Source organism: Macaca nemestrina, chromosome 19, assembly GCF_043159975.1.
Source record: "Macaca nemestrina isolate mMacNem1 chromosome 19, mMacNem.hap1, whole genome shotgun sequence".
Lineage (NCBI taxonomy): Eukaryota > Metazoa > Chordata > Mammalia > Primates > Cercopithecidae > Macaca > Macaca nemestrina.
In genome coordinates, this window is record NC_092143.1 from 23,746,638 (window position 1) to 23,765,820 (window position 19,183).

Here is a 19,183-nt window from a genome sequence, read left to right on the forward strand (position 1 = left end):
GGTATAATCACACAGAGAGAAACTATTTCCAGTGACCTTCAAGCACAAGAATTTAACTGTTCATCTTCAGTGGTTTATACCCTAAGAAGAAAAAATAATTATAAGCAAACAAATAAAATCAAACAAATACAAACAAAGCTAGGCATTGGGGTGCACATCTGAATCTGAGACCAGTCAGGGTAACATAGTGAATACAAACAAACAAGAACACCCACACAACATTTTTGGTAATCATATCATGTATGGCAGTGCTGACAGTATTCTGAACCGTTGTGTATATATTGTGGGGGAAAGCAGATGAGTCATTACATGGGTGTCGTGAGAGAAAGTAAATATAGATGTTACCTTAATCAAATTAAGTAAAACTTCTGTAGTACCAAATTTATTGGGGAATATCAGTATAAACTCAAAGTATTTTATATACTCTAAGATTCAAATGAAAGTGTGCATGCATGTATCTACCAAAAAGGCGAGCAACAGTGAACAAACAGCAAGAAGCATATCCAGCACTTTTTGTGATCTTAAAATACAATTTCCCACTAAAAGGACCAAGATTCTTACATGAGTTGACTCAGGCTGAGTCAGGAAATGCACAAGGTGGGCACTGAACGTCAGTAATTAGGCTATCAAAGACTACCAGGGTCTTATCAAAAGGATTCAGGAGTCAACTAAAGAGGCTTCCACTGATTAAAGGACAATTTGTGCAATGATATGAATTATTATAATGGACCAAAACCTAAATATGTTTCAATCCATGAATTCATATGAATATTTAAATATTTTAAAAATCACTTCGAGTGGCCGGGCGCGGTGGCTCAAGCCTGTAATCCCAGCACTTTGGGAGGCCGAGACGGGCGGATCACGAGGTCAGGAGATCGAGACCATCCTGGCTAACATGGTGAAACCCCGTCTCTACTAAAAAAAAAAATACAAAAAACTAGCCGGGCGAGGTGGCGGGCGCCTGTAGTCCCAGCTACTCGGGAGACTGAGGCAGGAGAATGGCGTAAACCCGGGAGGCGGAGCTTGCAGTGCACCGAGATCCGGCCACTGCACTCCAGCCTGGGCGACAGAGAGAGACTCTGTCTCAAAAAAAAAAAAAAAATCACTTCAAGTCTTTGTTCTGTCATTTCTGAAGTGTAGCCAGGGTGCAGAACAGTTGATGAGGATAAGATTCTCCTTAGAGAAGTATTCTAACCAATGAGGAAGGAATGTTAGAATTTATAATACTGGGATCTGCTACTCTAATGAAAAACAAGGCAAAACTCATCACAGTACAAACTTCCTAATTTATTCTACAAACATATAAAGAACGGGAGGAGAAAGAGCCAAAGACAAGTAGATGATTATAGATTAAAAGAAATATGAAGTATGTTAACCAACTGTTATATACAGATTTTTATTTGAATTCTAAATTGAATAAACAAACTTTAAAACAATTATGAAACTTATTGGCAAAATAGAAACACTGAGTTATTTATTGAATAATATTAACAAATTAGTTTTAATTTTTTGGCATTCAAATGGTAGTGTAGGCTTTGGTTTTTTAAAAAATAGACTTTATCTCTCCGGCCACAGTGGCTCACGCCTGTAATCCCAGAACTTCGGGAGGCCAAGGCAGGCGGATCACAAGGTCAGGAGACCGAGACCATCTTGGATAGTACAGTGAAACCCTGTCTCTACTAAAAATACAAAAAATTAGCCAGGCATGGTGGTGGGCACCTTTAGTCCCAGCTGCTCAAGAGGCTGAGGCAGGAGAATGGTATGAACCTGGGAGGCAGAGCTTGGAGTGAGCCGAGATCGTGCCACTGCACTCCAGCCTGGGTGACAGACTGAGACTCCATCAAAAAAAAAAAAAAAAAAGACTTTATATTTTAAGACATAAACTAATATTTACAGATAAAGCAATATTGTGTTTGAGAACTGCTTTGGAATAATGCAGGGCAAAAGATGAAGAGATATCAATAAAATAAGATTACCCAGGAGTCAGTAACTGTTGAAACTAGACAACAGGTATATGGAAGTTCATTACATTACTCTCCACCTTTCTCTATGTTTAGTATATTTCAAGATACAAATGTTTTTAAAACGGAATAGAAAACACATAGTTTTGATCCAAAACCGTCTCTAAAATTGTACTTTGGCAAACAGATCATTTAACAAATCATCCTAATATCTCTCTGCAGCAACGCTAAGATAAATAAGCAAAAAAGATTTACTGATTAGTAGTAAAGGTTAATACAACTTCTCTGAAATGGTCCCCGTTTGATGTGTTTTCTCCTCAAATACCTACCCTTCTACCAATCACTACTAAGGATGTTTGACATATAATTAATAGAAAGATGTAAGCCCGCTTTCTAAAGAAGCATTTAAATGTGTTCTGGCCAAAAATACAAGAGGAATATGTCTCTGTTATCCTATTCATGTGTTTGAATGATAAACTTCAAGAATAAATGTTTCTGTTGTTTACCATGATCACCTTATGCATACCACAGGGCTACGGGGCATGTTTAGCCAATGATAAAAAGAGAAAGCAAGTATGTGCAGAATTAATTATATAAGAATTCCTCAACCAAAAATTTAATCTGAAACAAAACCTCTTGCACCTACTTTTAAATATTTAGTGTGAAAGAAAATCAAAACTCAGCTAGTGTGCTTTCTAGAAATTGATTTACTGATTCTACACAGAACATGTCACAGAAGCTTTAGTGTGCTTACTATGCCTTGAACAGAGAAGAAACCAAATTAACAGATTTAACTTCATCCAATGACAGGCAATTCATTAAGTCGAAGAGGCAAGAGATTCTTATAGAGGTCTGTCAAGTGCAGCATGGCTATTAAAAGATGACTGAATATATATGAATCTACACTCACATTATACAATGACAGTTATATAAGAACAAATAAGTTCTAAAACCAGATAGCTGGCCAATCCATGTCTGAGAGGTAATGACATTTTAATTCAGAATAATGAAGTATATATCAGATAAGATCGGGCGCACTCAGGGTGGTATGATGGTAGACTGAAGTATTTATGAAACATTAACGTAGCACATTCAAAATGGTTTCTGTGCTTTCAGGAGACAACTATTTCAGTCACATACTGAATTGAATGCACATACTGAGCTGGCACTCTGTCAGTATACTTTGCTCGGTGCAACCTATTATGATGAAGCTCTACAAAGAACACAGTCATTTTCTGGAGAAGTAGCAAGAATATATTTCCCAAGTTGCCATACAGAACCCAAGGAGTTACAGAGAAATAAAAGTTGTCCCGTATGACAACCAATTTTAATAATTGCCCTATATATAAGGGAAAGATTGTATTAACTCTTTACTAATTCTACCCTGTATCATAGCGAAGGTATGTGTGCACATGTGTGCGCATGTGTTAAAGAAAATAATTTGTTAAAGCAAGAAGGCTTTTAGGGAGCAGATAATTAAGCAGTTTTCAATTGTGCTAGATAGAACCCCAGAAGACAAAAGAATAGCATGAGGGTTTCATTGTACAAGAAATGAAACATTTAAAAAAAAAAAAAACCCAAAGATTTAAAAGCCTAAAGAAATACTTTTTATCTGTTTTATGTATTGGAACTCTGGTTAAGATTTCATGTGTAAGTTTACTATCTAAAATGTTAGAAAAACATGGATTTATTCACTCCTCTCCTTTTACACGAGAAGAAACTATGACGTAGTTAAGATTAGTGCAGAAGCTATGTGATCTCTCTGGGGTTACAGCTAACACATGGTGAAGAGGAGATACTCCTCTTTCCACTGAATTCCCAACCAACAACCTGGTTCAGTAAACGATCACTTATATATCATTAGAAAAATCTTTGGTCAGGCACAGAGGCTCATGTCTGTAATCCAGCACTTTGAAAGGTCAAGGAGGGAGGATCACTTGAGCCCAGAAGTTGGAGACCAGCTTGGGCAACATAGGAAGACCCCTTCTGTACAAAAGAAAAAATTTTACAATTAGCCAGGCATGGTGGCGTGCACCTCTGGTCCCAGCTACATGGGAGGTTGAGCCAGGAAGATTGCTTGAACGCAGGAGGTTGAAGCTGCAGTGAGCCGTGATCGTGCCACTGCACTCCAGCCTTCATGACAGAGCGAGGTCCTATCTTAAAAGAAAGGAGGCCGGGCGCGGTGGCTCAAGCCTGTAATCCCAGCACTTTGGGAGGCCGAGACGGGCGGATCACGAGGTCAGGAGATCGAGACCATCCTGGCTAACATGGTGAAACCCCGTCTCTACTAAAAAATACAAAAAAAAACTAGCCGGGCGAGGTGGCGGGCGCCTGTAGTCCCAGCTACTCGGGAGGCTGAGGCAGGAGAATGGCGTAAACCCGGGAGGCGGAGCTTGCAGTGAGCTGAGATCCGGCCACTGCACTCCAGCCTGGGAGACAGAGCGAAACTCCGCCTCAAAAAAAAAAAAAAAAAAAAAAAAAAAAGAAAAAAAAGAAAGAAAGGAAAATAAAAGAAAACCCCTTAGGGAAAAAAAAATTGTATTTTTCTCCCTGATTATTGTCATCGAATTTGGAAACTATGAAATGAAAAAATACAGATTCTTGGTTGAGGAGACAAGGCTGGCAAGAATCGTCTTTTGAAACTCATCCCTCCTGCCTCCACTTTCCTTTTGAGAACCATCATGCTAGAGTCCCTTCACCACAAGAATGGGTAGTGACAAAACAGAGCAGGAAAGGTTTCTGGCCCCAAGAATGTACGCACTTCTAAATGGGAAAAGCTTGGGATGGTCTCAGAATCCTGATCACACCTTTAAAATAGGTGACATCTGAGATTATGCGGTTACTTTAAACCCTAAGTAAACATTTTACAAAAAGCACCATGGCTCTTTAGATCAAGACTGAAAAGGCCCAATCCTCCAACCGTCACCCAAAATTCAGAGATTCATTTCTAGTTTAGTTTATCTGACTGATATTTATTCGCTTTGAAGACAGATCCTTGCTTAAGGAAAAAAAACAAACAGATAAAAATCAAAATAGAACCTAAGACCTAGTAGCCACCTGCTAGAAGAGGGTAAAGAAAAAGCCTTCTCCACTTCATAGCCAAGGTACAAAGGTATATAAAAAATCAATTAATTTACATCTTTCTATCTATAAGATATGCCAGAACTTATCCAAAAATGTTTAATTATTAGAAGGATGTAATTTAATTATGCTTTAAATCAGCAGGAATATTCATGTATTAAGAATCATCCACCTCTTTTTCCATTTCCATTCCCTAAAGCTGGATGTTCTTTATTCCAAGACCATATTTCAAATGTAAGTTTCATTATCTTTTCCTAGTAAAATGTAGACTCTTATGTAAACTCTTTTCAAAACCTCCTGTGATTATAGCACTGACATTGACTGTCGAAACACTTTTTTAAAACAAGCAATAAAATAAGTGGTTGTGGTTATTTTCATCTCTAAATCAAGGAAAATATTTTCAAGTGACAGGTAAGTTTTATAGAACAAATGCAGAAAATATGTACAGAAAAATTACAAAAACACTAAGTACTGTTACAGATGACTGGGTTGGCATTTAACAGGCTGAAAGAAACCAGATCAATCTCAATCTTGCTGAGGTCAATTCAGGTGCTCAAACAAATAAAAAAAATTTTTTTCTTTATGTTTGTGTACTAGAGGTGCTAAAATATTAACCAAGTCTGCAAATGTCATGCACAATGAAACCATTTATAAATACTAAAACATTTAAAATACATATTTGTATCAAAATCTGGTTAATAAAAACAGATAGCAGATGTAATAAATCATTAGGACAATATCACTAAGGAAAAATAAAATATAAAATACCATACTTCCCCCCAAAAAAAAGCAGGAAGAGAAAGAATGGATTAAATAAGATATTTAGGTATAATTTGATCATTTTAATCCCAGAATTCATAAACAATACTAGAACAAAATCTATCATTAGCTATTATAATAAAAATATTACAGGTAAAATAGGTTAATATAATTTTCTTGCAATGACTTTAAATTACTGTTTTCCTTCCAATCCATAAGGTCTATTCCGTCATATGCAGATCACAAGGCCAACCTAAAATAAGAAAACAATGCAAATACACATACCATCCAATCAACATAAAGAGATAAGAAAATCAGAACAGGGTACAAAATTATAAATGCCTCACAATCCAATCAAAATCGGATTTCTATACGCATATTCAATGTCAAAGTGGTAAAACATCACAAGATTATCAACTCAGCTTTTTGCTCTATAAAAACAAGTTGGACAGGACTCTGAGTATCTGTACTGGAATAACATGTACTAGAATAAAGAAAATTTATATTTAAAAGCTTACAAGACACTTGTTCTATTACAAAGACATGTTCCGGTATTCATGCACAGTGTTTTGTAAAGTACTTTATTTCCATTAGCATTATAAATTTTTGTTCTTCAGCAAATCAGCAAGAGAATAATGGCACAAATCAATATCGTACTCTTCAGAGAAACTAATATTAGGTCATTTATTATAGCAAAGGCCACTAGAATCTCAGCTAAAGGTATATCAGGCATTTCCATTTGAACACCATTTTTTTAAATGAATGTGTCACAGGCTGAATGATTGTTTTGTTTTATAAAACAGTCTTCATAGACTTAAGTAAGTGCAACTTCTTAAAGCAGACGGTAAGTGAACACCTCTAAAAAAGTCAGCTATGCCTCCTAGGGGCCTTGCCATCAACTACAACTATAGGAGAGGTAATGAATTTCTGCACTGAAGGTATGAAAATAGGGGGAGACTTGTGAATGAGAAAAGGGGGACATGAAGAAAGAACTGAAGTTATTTCAAAGCCTCTCAAGCCCAGCAGTTTTGCCTCAGGGGCCTAAGTGGGCTGAGAGAGAGAGAGGCAGGTAAAAATCACACCGGATGGACTCCCCCATCTCCTCACTGCCATGCGAGGCACATGTGATTGAATTTCCTTATGCTTCACTCCCTGCTTTGTTCCACAAAATGGCAAAGTGTCATGGGGTGTCTACTGACATCCTGAGTGCAGGCTGTTGGCTGCATTGTTAGAGGACCGCTTGTGCAGCGGAGTTCCCAGGCAGCAGGAAGTGACTTCATCCTGCGGAGTTCCTAACGTACAGAATTAACTTGGTAACAGGGAGCTTTCCGTTTATTACTTAGAAGTAAAGTCTACATAACCAATCCATCCAAGAATGCTTTCATTTTTGATTTGCCACTTGACTACTCTAACGTTCAAGACTTATTAAAAACATAAAAGAAAACTCACAAGAATATTAAATGTTAACTCAAAGAACCCAAGTCACATGGAACGAATTTCCCTTTTAGACAGTCATGACTGATTAAGAACAAATTCCATTGTTATTCCATTAGGTTAGTGACCAAATATAGATAAGTAGAACAGTTTAATGCTGCTAAATACATGATCAGTCTAGAGCGCTTACATTTAAGCTCAATAGCTCTGACACTCTGGAAGAAAAAAGAGGAACAAATCCCTCAGGTCCCGATGAAACACTGCGAACAGATATAATACGGATACAGTGTGCTTTGCATAATATAGTTTGTCTTAGACAAACCCTTTCTGTCTCACAATATAAAGTATCATACAGAAGTAGTTTTCATATATATCACTCAGTCATAATGTAGTACTTTCCCTTCTAATCACAATGCATAATCATTTCCAATTGGCTTTGTGAACACTATAAGACAACCATTACAAGTATTTTCGAAGAAACCTCATCCTTTAGTTTCGACTGGTTCATAAAATAGGCGTTACAAAAGGGGTATTTTAGAATTACTGAGTTCTTCATGACCAACTTTCCTGATCTTTCACCAATTAGAATATTCTTGCTCAAAAAGAAAAGACACCCAGAATGCCACAAAGAAGCTAGGAAAGTAGTCCAGCAAGCAGAAAGTGAGGAGTCAAGAGGGACAGCACAGGGTGCTTACCTATAGCTTACGTATATTTTTATCAGAGAGCTCTTATTCTTAGCCAGTTTACTCTTATTTTACATTTAACTCAAGCTTGGTTGCCTGGCATCCACACCCGTACAACACTAGAAACAGCAAATTCGAAATCAGGGTAAAAGCTGCTAAAGATGAAAGGCAGCAACCCAATGGCAATAAAAATTGGCAACAATTACTAGACAATAAAAAAGAGGAGGAAGGAAAATTAGTAAAAAACACTATACAAAATGTAAGAGGTATATCAATCTGGGGACTTTTCCATTCATATAAAGAAGTATATTCTCTTCAATAAGCAAGTGGTGGTAATTTTACAGCATGGGCCAAAACAACAACTCTGGCTAGGGAATAGAGGATGAAAAAGCCAGAGACTTTTTGAAATACATCAACAAAAAAAATGGATATATTTTAAAAAATAACCTGAGCATCTAGCAATTTAAAAACCCTTAGTCATCTGGGAAACCATTCTTTAAAAACAACTATCGCAGAGAATTGTAAACACTGAGGCATATATAAAAAGAGAAAGAAGGAAGAACGCTGTGTAGTTTAAGGCCTTTGGGTGGGGGAAAGACTCACATCATGTTTATCAAATCCTCTCTCTATCCTTCCCCCCGTCCTCTTCCTACAAACAAACCCTAAAAATATCGGTCTACCAAAGAATACACTAATATTTAAATTATTTTTACTAGCTACAATATCCTTTTCGACTCCCTCTGTAACACAGTTTCATCTTACCTTCTTGTAAAGTGTTGGTCCATCCACATTTGTGCTCAGAATGACCACTACTTTATAATCATCAGAAAAGTGACTTCAATTCCAGATTAAAATAGGTGCTACAGTGTGGTTTGTTGAAAGTCAAACCCAAAACATTTACTAGGAGTGTCTTTCATTGAACAAAGAAAGCCTATTCTGTTTCCAAGGGGGATAAAAAGACGAGCCTAACCCTGGTAACCTTAACACAAAAGGAAGCTAAAAAGGCAGGGACTCGATAAGAACAAAGGATTGTGCTTTCTGATGACATCAATACGTATTAAACACGATGTGTTACACATCCTTCTATCAATATCTGAGATAATACATTTGCAAATTAATACTATGTTGGCCATAACTGCATAAAATTACAACGGCACCCTCTTTAGAAGAGATTTTGATTTATATAATGGTAGTGACTTTTATGTGTTTAATGTTTCTGAAACTAAAAGAGGAGATGAGCCCCTGTGAGCAGGCAGAATACAATGTACGAGAAATAATTACACTTGTGACCTCATGCCCTGTAAGGTCACTCTGCGTCGCAGGCCAAAGGAAATCAGGAACCATCAGCATTTGCCTCAGAGTCGTCACCAACTGAAATGAAGGGCAAGTGTGGGCATATTTCATAAACCAGCAGGTGCTTGACCTCATAAAAAAGTCAATCCTCAAAATGCTACACGTAGAATGTCACAAATAAGAGATATATAAAATTGGGTTCTGCCAAACAGCTTCACTTCAAAATAAATCTGAGACAACTCATAACATTTATCTTTATCTGAACTGTAATACAAAAATTTCAGAAAATAACATTAATCCTCATTTATTAAGTTGGTGCAAAAGTAATTGCGGTTTTTGCTCTACTTTTAACGGCAAAAACTGCATTTACTTTTCACCAACCTAATAGGAAGAATAACGAATAAAATTTTTAAAAAGTGTTTTTGGAACACAAAAGCAGCAAACATGCTAAAGACTGAGGGCTCAGACAAGATTTATAATATTCCTGTAAGTCAGTATTACAGGAACGTATGCAGTATTTATTATTTGAGTCCATTACCATTAATATGGGAATCACAATGCACTTATCCTCAAACTATCTATCAGAAATTAAGCAGCAAAAGTTTACATACTCACATTATTTTAAAAGGATAAAAAAATATTTCCTGACTGGTTCAAGAACAGAGCACCATTATCTGAAGCAAAATTCTCACAGCACTCAATTAGGGCTTGATTCTTTTTTGTTTTGTTCTTTTTGTTTTGTTTTGTTTTGTTTTGTTTTTTTTTTTGGAGACAGAGTCTCGCTCTGTTGGCCAGGCTAGAGTGCAGTGGCATAATCTTGGCTCACTGCAACTTCTGCCTCCTGGGTTCAAGCGATTCTCCTGCCTAAGCCTCCCAAGTAGCTGGGACTACAGGCACACGCTGCCATGCCCAGCTAAATTTTGTATTTAGTAGAGACTGGGTTTCACCCTGTTGCCCAGGCTGGTCTCGAATTCCTGAGCCCAGGCAATCCGCCCGCCTCGGCCTCCCAAAGTGCTAGGATTACAGGCATGAGATACCGCGCCCGGCCAGGACTTTATTCTTATAACAATCTGTGAGCTGGCTTTTCAGTTAAGACAGACTATTGCCCCTTTTTCTTCCCCAGTGATCTCCAGTCTGGCAGTGATCTGAAAGAATCCCTGGGCAATATAAATTCAAGTGAATTCTGAGGCAGTGGCAATAAAGAGAACAAAACTATAGAAACCAACATAAAAAAGGAAAGGTACAGCCAGCCAACATTCTGTACTTGTATTATACACTTTACATAAAAAGCTTTACAAAGAGTTCTCATTTAATGCTCTCGTGTCCTGAGAGACAGGCATGGTGGTGCGCACCTATAGTTCCAGCTACTCAGGAGGCTGAGGCAGGAAGATCCCTTGAGCCTAGGAGTTCGAGTCCAGCCTGGGCAACATAGTGAGACCCTATCTCTTAAAAAAAAGAAAAAAGAAAAAAGAATCCTGAGAAAAGCAACTGGCTCATTGTTTTCCTTACATTCTCAAACTAACCTGCAAAAGGCTTTTTATTGCATAATATGCCTAAATAAAATATAGAAGATCCCAGTCAGTAAGACCAGATGCTTTATCATCTTAGTCCCAGCCCAATCACTTACAGACTGTGAAGTAGAGATAGTTACCACCCACATTAAATTTCATCTCTAAGATGAAGAACTATCCCAGTCCATCAGCCAGTATGCCATTCTGCTCTTCAGGTAAGAGCATTTTCTGATTTTCAGACAAATATGTAAGAAAAGGACTCTTAGACAAAGCTCAATTCTAAGTTAGGAGCTGCCAAGATTGCTTAGGGAATTACTGTGTTTTGTAAAATGCCTAGAAAATAAGAAAATATCTGATGGGTGGTATATTTGTTAGATATATTGTTTAATATTTTGCCTGTTTTCATGATTAAGAAAATTCTCATGCTAGAAACAGGTTTTGCATTTCTAAAGCAATACTTTAAAATGTAACTTGCCACAATGATCATCTCAAACATTAATGACAATGGTAGAAGCGATTTCAGTACAAGCACGCGGATGGCAGGTGTGGGCTGTCTACCAGCTGGTTCCATAACCTTTTGATCCCTTCGGACAGCAAATCTGTTCAACAGCCCTATGTGGTCATTCCTCATTTGTTGTATGCTTTCTTCTCCTTTCATACGTTCAGAATCCCTACTCCCTTAGCCTGACACCCTTTTATTAAAATAGAAAGCTCACTGTAAAGCAAACTAAAACAAGTTTTACACTCAGTCAACGTAAAAGTTCCAGAAAAGATTACTGTATTATATCAAGAGTTGTCAGTGCATGTTTCAGTTACATGTAGAATGCATGTTTGTCTTTCAATTTAAAAAAAAAAAAACTACAATAAATGACAAGATCAAAGTTTTAAGTAAGCTAGCATTTAGCTAATATATGAAGTTCTCTGGGATACTATAATTAAATACAAAAGACTTACATAAATACAAAACTTAAATATATAACATAAACATAACACATAAACAGAAAGGTTTAAATATGACATAAGAACAGCCTACTTTATGCTTATTTAAACAGTGACCAGACCCATTAAAGAGTAATTTCTTACAATTTTTGACTCCATTTTGTTGTTGTTAAATGTAACATTGCTGCAAAGAACAGTATCTCAAAGTAATATCAGTTAAGCTAAATATCTACTCATTCTTCCACCTTCACCCCCATTTAAGATCCAAGGATGCCAGAGCAAGCAAGATGGAATAAATAGTGATTAACATACGTTTTCACTTACAAGTGGGAGCTAAATTCTGAGTACACAAAGGCATACAGAGTGATACAATGGATTATGGAGACTCAGAAGAGGGAGGGTGTAGGAAGGGGGAGGGATAAAAAAACTACATATTGGGTACAATGTATAGCAATGTGCATCTTTACCCTTCAGGCGAAGGGTGCACTCAAATCTCACACTCTACCACCTTACACTTCATCCACGTAACCAAAAACCATTTATACACCAAGAGCTATTGAAATAAAAAATAATTTTAAAAAAGGAATAAATAGTGGTTACAAGATTAAGTTTTGGAGTCTGTCACTTAGTAACTGAGGAACCCTTGGAAAATTCTTTAATCTCTCCTGGCCTCCATTAACTCCTCTGAAAGAAAACAAAAGGCTGGGGGCGGAGGCAGCCCATGATGGCAATAGTGTGTACTTTACAAGGTTATTGTAATGGTTAAATGAAATAACATAGACCAGGTACTTAGCAAAGTCTGACACAGAGAAAGTGTCCAATTAATGGTAGATATTATTATTTTACTTATATTTTATTATCTCTGGGCCTGCTAACAGACCTCTCGCCAAGCAACAAGTTCTGGCACTGCTTCAAGGAGTAATTTGTGGCTATATTATGCCTTTACCTTGTAGCTAACTTATTCTCTTCTTCCCAGGAATAAAATAAAATGGCATCCACTACAATTGCTAATGGCATCTCATCTCTTTTTCCCAACCTTTTTCTCTGTCAAGAATACAACCCTGTACTAATCTTTGGTGTTTTTCTTAGACCTTTATAAGCAATCAATAATCAAGGCTTAGAAATTATCTTTTATTCTACCCTATCTACATTTAGGTCTGGTTCCCATAACCTCCCTTCTGCAATAGCCTGCCAGCTAGTTATTCAACTTTAATCAATTCCCCTACTTCACACTAGTCCATTTGGAATAAAGATGTCTTAAAAGCATGTCTCAATATTTCCATAATAGCATTCTTCTTTTAAAACAATTCTTTAGTGATTTGCCATTGTCTATTTTCACCTTCAACCAACCCTATGAGTACTATAGTCATAGTCAGTCCTTAACTTTGGGGATCTTATATTCAATAAAGTTGATGATGAGCTGATCATCTAACTCAATTTTCTGGAATATCATAAAGTCAATGCCCACAAATGATGAACAAAGAATACTTTTTCCAGACTATCTTCTCATCTACTCAAAGACAAAGCTCTTTTCATCCCAATTTTATTTTTTTGAAACTCTTTTTTATACTCTGGAAATTTATTTTAAAATTTGCACATATTTTTAAAACAATCTTAAGCCTGATACCTTACATAGAGTCCATATGTCTAGATACCCTTTTTTTTAAACTTAATTTGCTTTATTAAAATAGAAAAATTCCCAGTAAGCAAATGACAACCTATATTCACTGAGTAAATATTTTATTGCTCAAACAATTAAGAATTTTAACTGGAGCTGTTAATGTGTGATATTTTGGCTATAAGTGAAATAAATATTTGCATTTTTATAGATTATAAAGTATTTATTTAACAAGGGTCTTATCCTTACTACGGGCTAGGAATTGTTCTATGCACTTAACAAAGATTAACTCATGCCACACATGTAATAACCCTATAAAGTCCTATTATCATCTTTATGTCATCTGCGATAAAACTGAGACTAAGAAAGCTTAAGAAAAGTGCCCAAGGTCACATGCTTGATTAAACATCCACTAGAGTCACCACTGGCAAAGATGTGGTAGAGTTAAACCAGCTATAAAAGTTATAAACCTTTCTGAATTTTGTTTTCATTTTCCTTCTTGTATAACAATGTAGTGTCCATCTTGACATGTGTAATGAGTATTTCATTACTAAGAATAACTGGTATTGGCAAAAGGTCATTTAAAATGAGTCCACCTAAAACCCAGGCCAAATTTTCACAATAAAAAGTTTTTTTAAAGTTTCACTGAGACTTTATCTTGCAAAACTGAACCTAACTTATCTTATAATGAATATAATTTAGGGTAAAATTTTAATTTTAATTCAATATAATTTAGGGTAAAAATTTTAAATCAGTATAATTTAGGGTAAAATTAAAATTTATTTGACTGAATTATATTGATTATAATTTAGTCACTTAGTAACTGAGGGACCTTAAAAAAATTATTTAGTGACTAAACTGTTTTTAGAAAAATGCAAAATGAACCAAATGATGAACTGGGAATGAGTATGCTTTCTCTGAGAAGAAAAAAAGTTATGATAGCAAAATACAACTCCTTTCCAATGCACATCAAAAGTAGCAACATAATTATAAAGCTTTTATTTTGCAAAAGAATATTTAAAAAATTTCAACAATTTTTCTAATCCTTTCAAATTATATTCTTTTGAAATATCTATCCATCAAAATCCTTCCCAATTTCCTCTTTTTAAATAGTGCATGAGTCTAACTCTATCAGATCTTTGTTTTTTAAGGATTCACAATCCCAACTTCAACTAGCAAGAGAGTTTGCCTTGTATCTGCACTTGCATATCATCAGATCAATATCAAACAAGCTGACATCCATACACATAATAATGCAATGGGCAGAGGCACACGTTAGTACTAGAGTAGGATGTTTGATGGGAAATTCATTTAGAAGAAGTCAGTTCATTAATGAATATTTTGATATAGACAGCCTTTGTCTTCTGTTTTTTAAAGCAAGTTCCAAACTACAGAGATTCAGAAAATAATAAAGTGAATTTGAGGATCTGTTCTTTTCACTTTAAGGTTAATGACTCACTTTTGTTGACAGGTAGTAGCATATATATTTGTAAGTATAGGTACCTTTTCTACATATGCCCGCAAAGCTTTGTAGAGAAGCATGAGAACTCTTACGTGATATGACGTGGTCTATGTACTGAGGTAAGTAAGGAGCCCAGGCATCGATGGCTTCCTTCCTGCCTGCCTGCTCAATTCTTCTCAGTTCCGCGAGAAGCAGGGCCTGCGCGGCTTCTCTTACCTAAGATCACAGACCCAAACATAAAAGTAGAAAGCAGATTAGTTGAGGAGATGAATATTTATAAACTAGAAAATTTATAATGAAATAAAAGCTAGAAAACATAAAAACTGTATTTATTTACATGAAAAAAACTATTAACTGAATGAGTTAACTACTTAAAAACCAGATGCTAGCCAATCATCAAAGACATTTTCATTAATGATTTCACTGAAAACTATTTTAACACTAATGGAAAGAATTAGGTTTCAACAATGTAATCATCTTTGGGGTTAAAACTTCATTTTCCAAAGCATTCTTGAACTTTAATGTAGCATTTTACTTTTAAATTTTCTATATTAACATTATCGTTAAGACACTGTGAAAGCTATTAAATTTTTTTTTAGCTTGAAGAAAGTTAACCTTATCTATTAAATTCTTTATATTATATATGCTAAGTAGATACTATTTATACAAACAAATACGTATAAGTTAACATGATTCACATATACCTAAGACATGCTTAAACAATGTTTTTGACAAATAGATAAATATTCCTGTATAAAGGCATAACTTCTTTTACTTTTATAGGGGAAATCATTTTTCAAAATTATATATTTTTCTTTCAACGTAGCATACAACTTTCATTTTGCAGTTTTAACTTAGTTTTACTTTGGCAAAAATGCCAGAGGCACGAAGTCAAAAAAGTTGGTCAATTATTAAATGCTGTACCAATTTATTAACTCTTTATTTTCTGAGACCAAGTGCTGCCCTGTTGCCCAGGCTGGAGTGCCATGGCATGATCTCAGCTCACTGCAACTTCCACCTACCGGGCTCAAGTAATTCTTGGACCTCAGCCTCCCAAGTAGCTGGGACTACAGGCGTGTGCCACCACGCCCGGATAATATTTTTTGTATTTTTAGTAGAGACAGGGTTTCGCCATGTTGCCTAGTCTGGTCTCACCCACCTGGGCCTCCCAAAGTGTTGGGATTACAGGCATGAGTCACTACACCCGGCCTATTTTAACTCTTTATAATTGAAAAGATAACTTAGCAGCATCTAGATAAAAGTTCCAGTAAAAAAGCTGTTTTTAGGTATGTGACTTCTGAAGTGAATTCAAAATACTATTCAATGAAAACCCATGAAAATGTCAGTATTCTGCAATCCCACTTGGAGTTGAGGGGAGAAAGTCCAGGAAAGAAGCAATTATATTACTCGTGCTTATATTTGGAAAATTAAGAATCCTGAATAATATAAACTGCTATGGCTATAAAGGTCAAATGCCATAATAAGGAAAATCTTTACTAAACATTTCCAAGTCCTTGGTAATATTATATTCCAAGTAATATCTCATACAGAATAAGGCCATTAACACAAAATAATGGCTACCATTTATTGAGCTCCTACCATGTGGCACGTACTGTACTTCCTGTTTTACTTGCACCATCTGATTTGATGCTGATGGCAATCCCAGGAGGAATATATTATCATCCCCACTTTACAAATGAGCTTTAAATAGGTTAAGTAAATTGCCCAGGGTCACAAAGTTAATAATTGGTGGGACTGATATTTAAACCCAGGTGTCTTCTAATTCCAAGGTCTCCTTTTATAATAACACAGTACCTTTCACTGAAATATGGCAATTCAATTAGAACTTAATTTATGTGATCACACTGAGTGTGTAATTCTGGGGGAAGCAGGCTTCTGTATTTGTTTATGCATCTGTACAGAAATCAAACCAAACTTAAGAAATAGTTCCATAAGTATATAAGACTTCATCAAACAGTCACTGAATTCTTTAAAAGTAAACGAATAAACCAGCTGGAGCATTACTGGTTGGTATAAAAGCTGACAAAGAAGAAAACATAAATCATGAATCCACATTTTCTATCACATAATGAACAGATGATAAATCAGATAAACATTAATCGTTTTTGTTTCAAGTTTACATTTGACCAATGCCTTTTAAATATTTTTGTTTTCTATCCTTATCACTTCAGCATTACCTCCAAGCATCGATCTTGCCATCTACGGGCCAGCATCTCCAGAAGGGGAGGCCTAAATTTATCCAATCCCAGTAGGTCTGGCAGCATAACACAGTGCATAGCAGCTAACTGACTCCAACCTGTCAAAAATGTAATACATTACAAATACTTTAACCATTTTGGCATTCCCTAAGTCAACAGTTCTTTACGTAAGGATACCAAAAACAAAAAAAGGCAGATCTGCTAAGTTATATTACAAATGATTTCAATTTAATAGTAGACATTTTGTGCAAAGAATTATACTAAATGTATTTCATCCCTAAATCATGTAATTGGTGCCGATAAGAATTCTCAACATCTTAAAAGGAATAAAAATAAATTTCCACAGGAAGTATATCCAAATTCACAAGAAAAACACATTTCTTAACAGTTTCTCTAAAATAGAATATATATTAAAGAATGGTAAAACCCAGAAATAAACACATAGTAGAGCTACAGATTTGCAACCACTGTCAGTTAAAAGGGCATTCACACAGATATCCAAAGATAGGTTCATGTCACTTAAGGCAAGGCCATCTGTGTGTTACCACTGTGTCGGCCAAAAGAGATGTCCTCCCTTTCTGTCCGAGGACCTCTTATTAAGGGACTTATCCCTTTTCTTACAAAGCGAATCAGATATTGAATCACAATCATAACTGACGTAAGTAACATAACTCCCAATTTTGAAAGAAAAAAAATGAATTCAGACATTCCACAAAATAAAAACCTAACAATTCAAAATTTACAAAATCTTAAACATTGTTAACCCTGATCTATGAGAATAAAAGTGACTTTTTCTAAAATTCTAATTCACAATATGGAACTTGATAATAGGAAAAAAAGACAAACACTGTATGCCAGTGTGACATACAAAAGTATTAGATAACAGACATTCCCAAATAGTCACTCCAATATAATAAATGAAGTATTAGATAACAGACATTCCCAAATAGTCACTCCAATATAATAAATGAAGTATTAGATAACAGACATTCCCAAATAATCACTCCAACCCCATTTTAAAGGTATGTGAAAATACATATACAATACGTGCCTCATTCTTACCAAATTATTGATGAGGCCACTATTAACCCATGATAATTACCATTACCTCCTAGGGATAATATTTAAAGACAAGTAATCAACGATGGATGCAAAATTAAAAAAAAGTCTGCTATCGTGTTACAAGGTGAATTATCTGTGAACATAGAATTTTAGCAAATCAGTGTTTTGAAATAATCTAAACTGTAATCTTCTTAAAATAATGACAAAAACCTTACCATAGAATTTTAAATTATTGGAATTGTTAAAGAGAGTGAATGAGAGAGGCAGACAGACAGACTGACAAGCCACTTATTTAAGATTCATCCTTTCAGTGAGGAAATTCTCATCAACTAACAATAAACATGTAATTATATTAATGAAGGTGATGGGATAAGTATAAAGTGTATTCGTGAGCTAAGTTTTAATATATGATGACTCTCACCAAGGTCCAAACAGCTTATTTTTTGAATTAACAAATAGTGTAACAAACATGAGCCTAATTATTTTTGCTAAATTTCGGTCTTAACATACAAACCTTAGTAAAGTTCTATGACAAGGAAACAAAAAATGAAGTTATACTTTTAAGTTCCCATGTTTTCTTTCCAAAGGAGTGGTGCTTGCAACATGGGCTCTGTACTTTATGGACATTTCAAGATTCCTTCCATTTGAATGGACTAGTAATATTGTTTTTTCATGAAGAGCTAGGTCTTTCTGTTATATTTTTGATTTTGAATATTTCTTCCTTTTTATGTTATGCAAAGTGGTAACTACAAACGCAATGAAGACAGTGGATATAACTCAGAGCTCACAGGTTTCATTAAGCTTCCAGGCAGTACAAATAATCCTAGATAGGTCTTATGGAATAAAGATTTGTAGGTCCCATTCCCACTTTCAGGGCTCCAAAAATACTTTCAACTTGTGTAACTCCACAGAGATAACATGGTAGCCCAACTTCACCTTAAATGCTAAAATAATGAATTTTTGCCTGAGCTCAAAACAGAAATAGTAAGGAGGATAAATAGGTAAATTCCTATCAGTTTGTAATCACTGGTGCCAATAATCAATCTGAAGACTTTTCCAATGAGAATGCTAAGAAACTCCCTCATAACTCCCTCTAACTAGCAACTCAATTGTGAAAATACAGCAAAGTGTATCTGTTACCAAGTAATGATACATATAAAA

At 35.5% G+C, this 19,183-nt stretch overlaps 1 protein-coding gene across 7 annotated transcripts in view; it reads right to left on the reverse strand.

The window, feature by feature from the left end:
- LOC105477091 (WD repeat domain 7) overlaps positions 1-19,183 on the reverse strand; it is a 388,969-nt gene that overhangs the window by 239,918 nt on the left and 129,868 nt on the right. For 4 of the 7 annotated variants that reach the window (XM_071085283.1, XM_071085280.1, XM_071085284.1 and 1 more), the window contains 2 exons: positions 16,940-17,058; positions 14,834-14,957 (listed from right to left, as the gene is read on the reverse strand). In XM_071085283.1, the coding sequence (XP_070941384.1) occupies positions 14,834-14,957; positions 16,940-17,058 (243 nt within the window). Of the gene's footprint in view, positions 1-14,782; positions 14,958-16,939; positions 17,059-19,183 lie in introns of all 7 variants that reach the window. The other 3 variants (XM_071085278.1, XM_071085282.1, XM_071085279.1) reach the window with 1 other exon arrangement.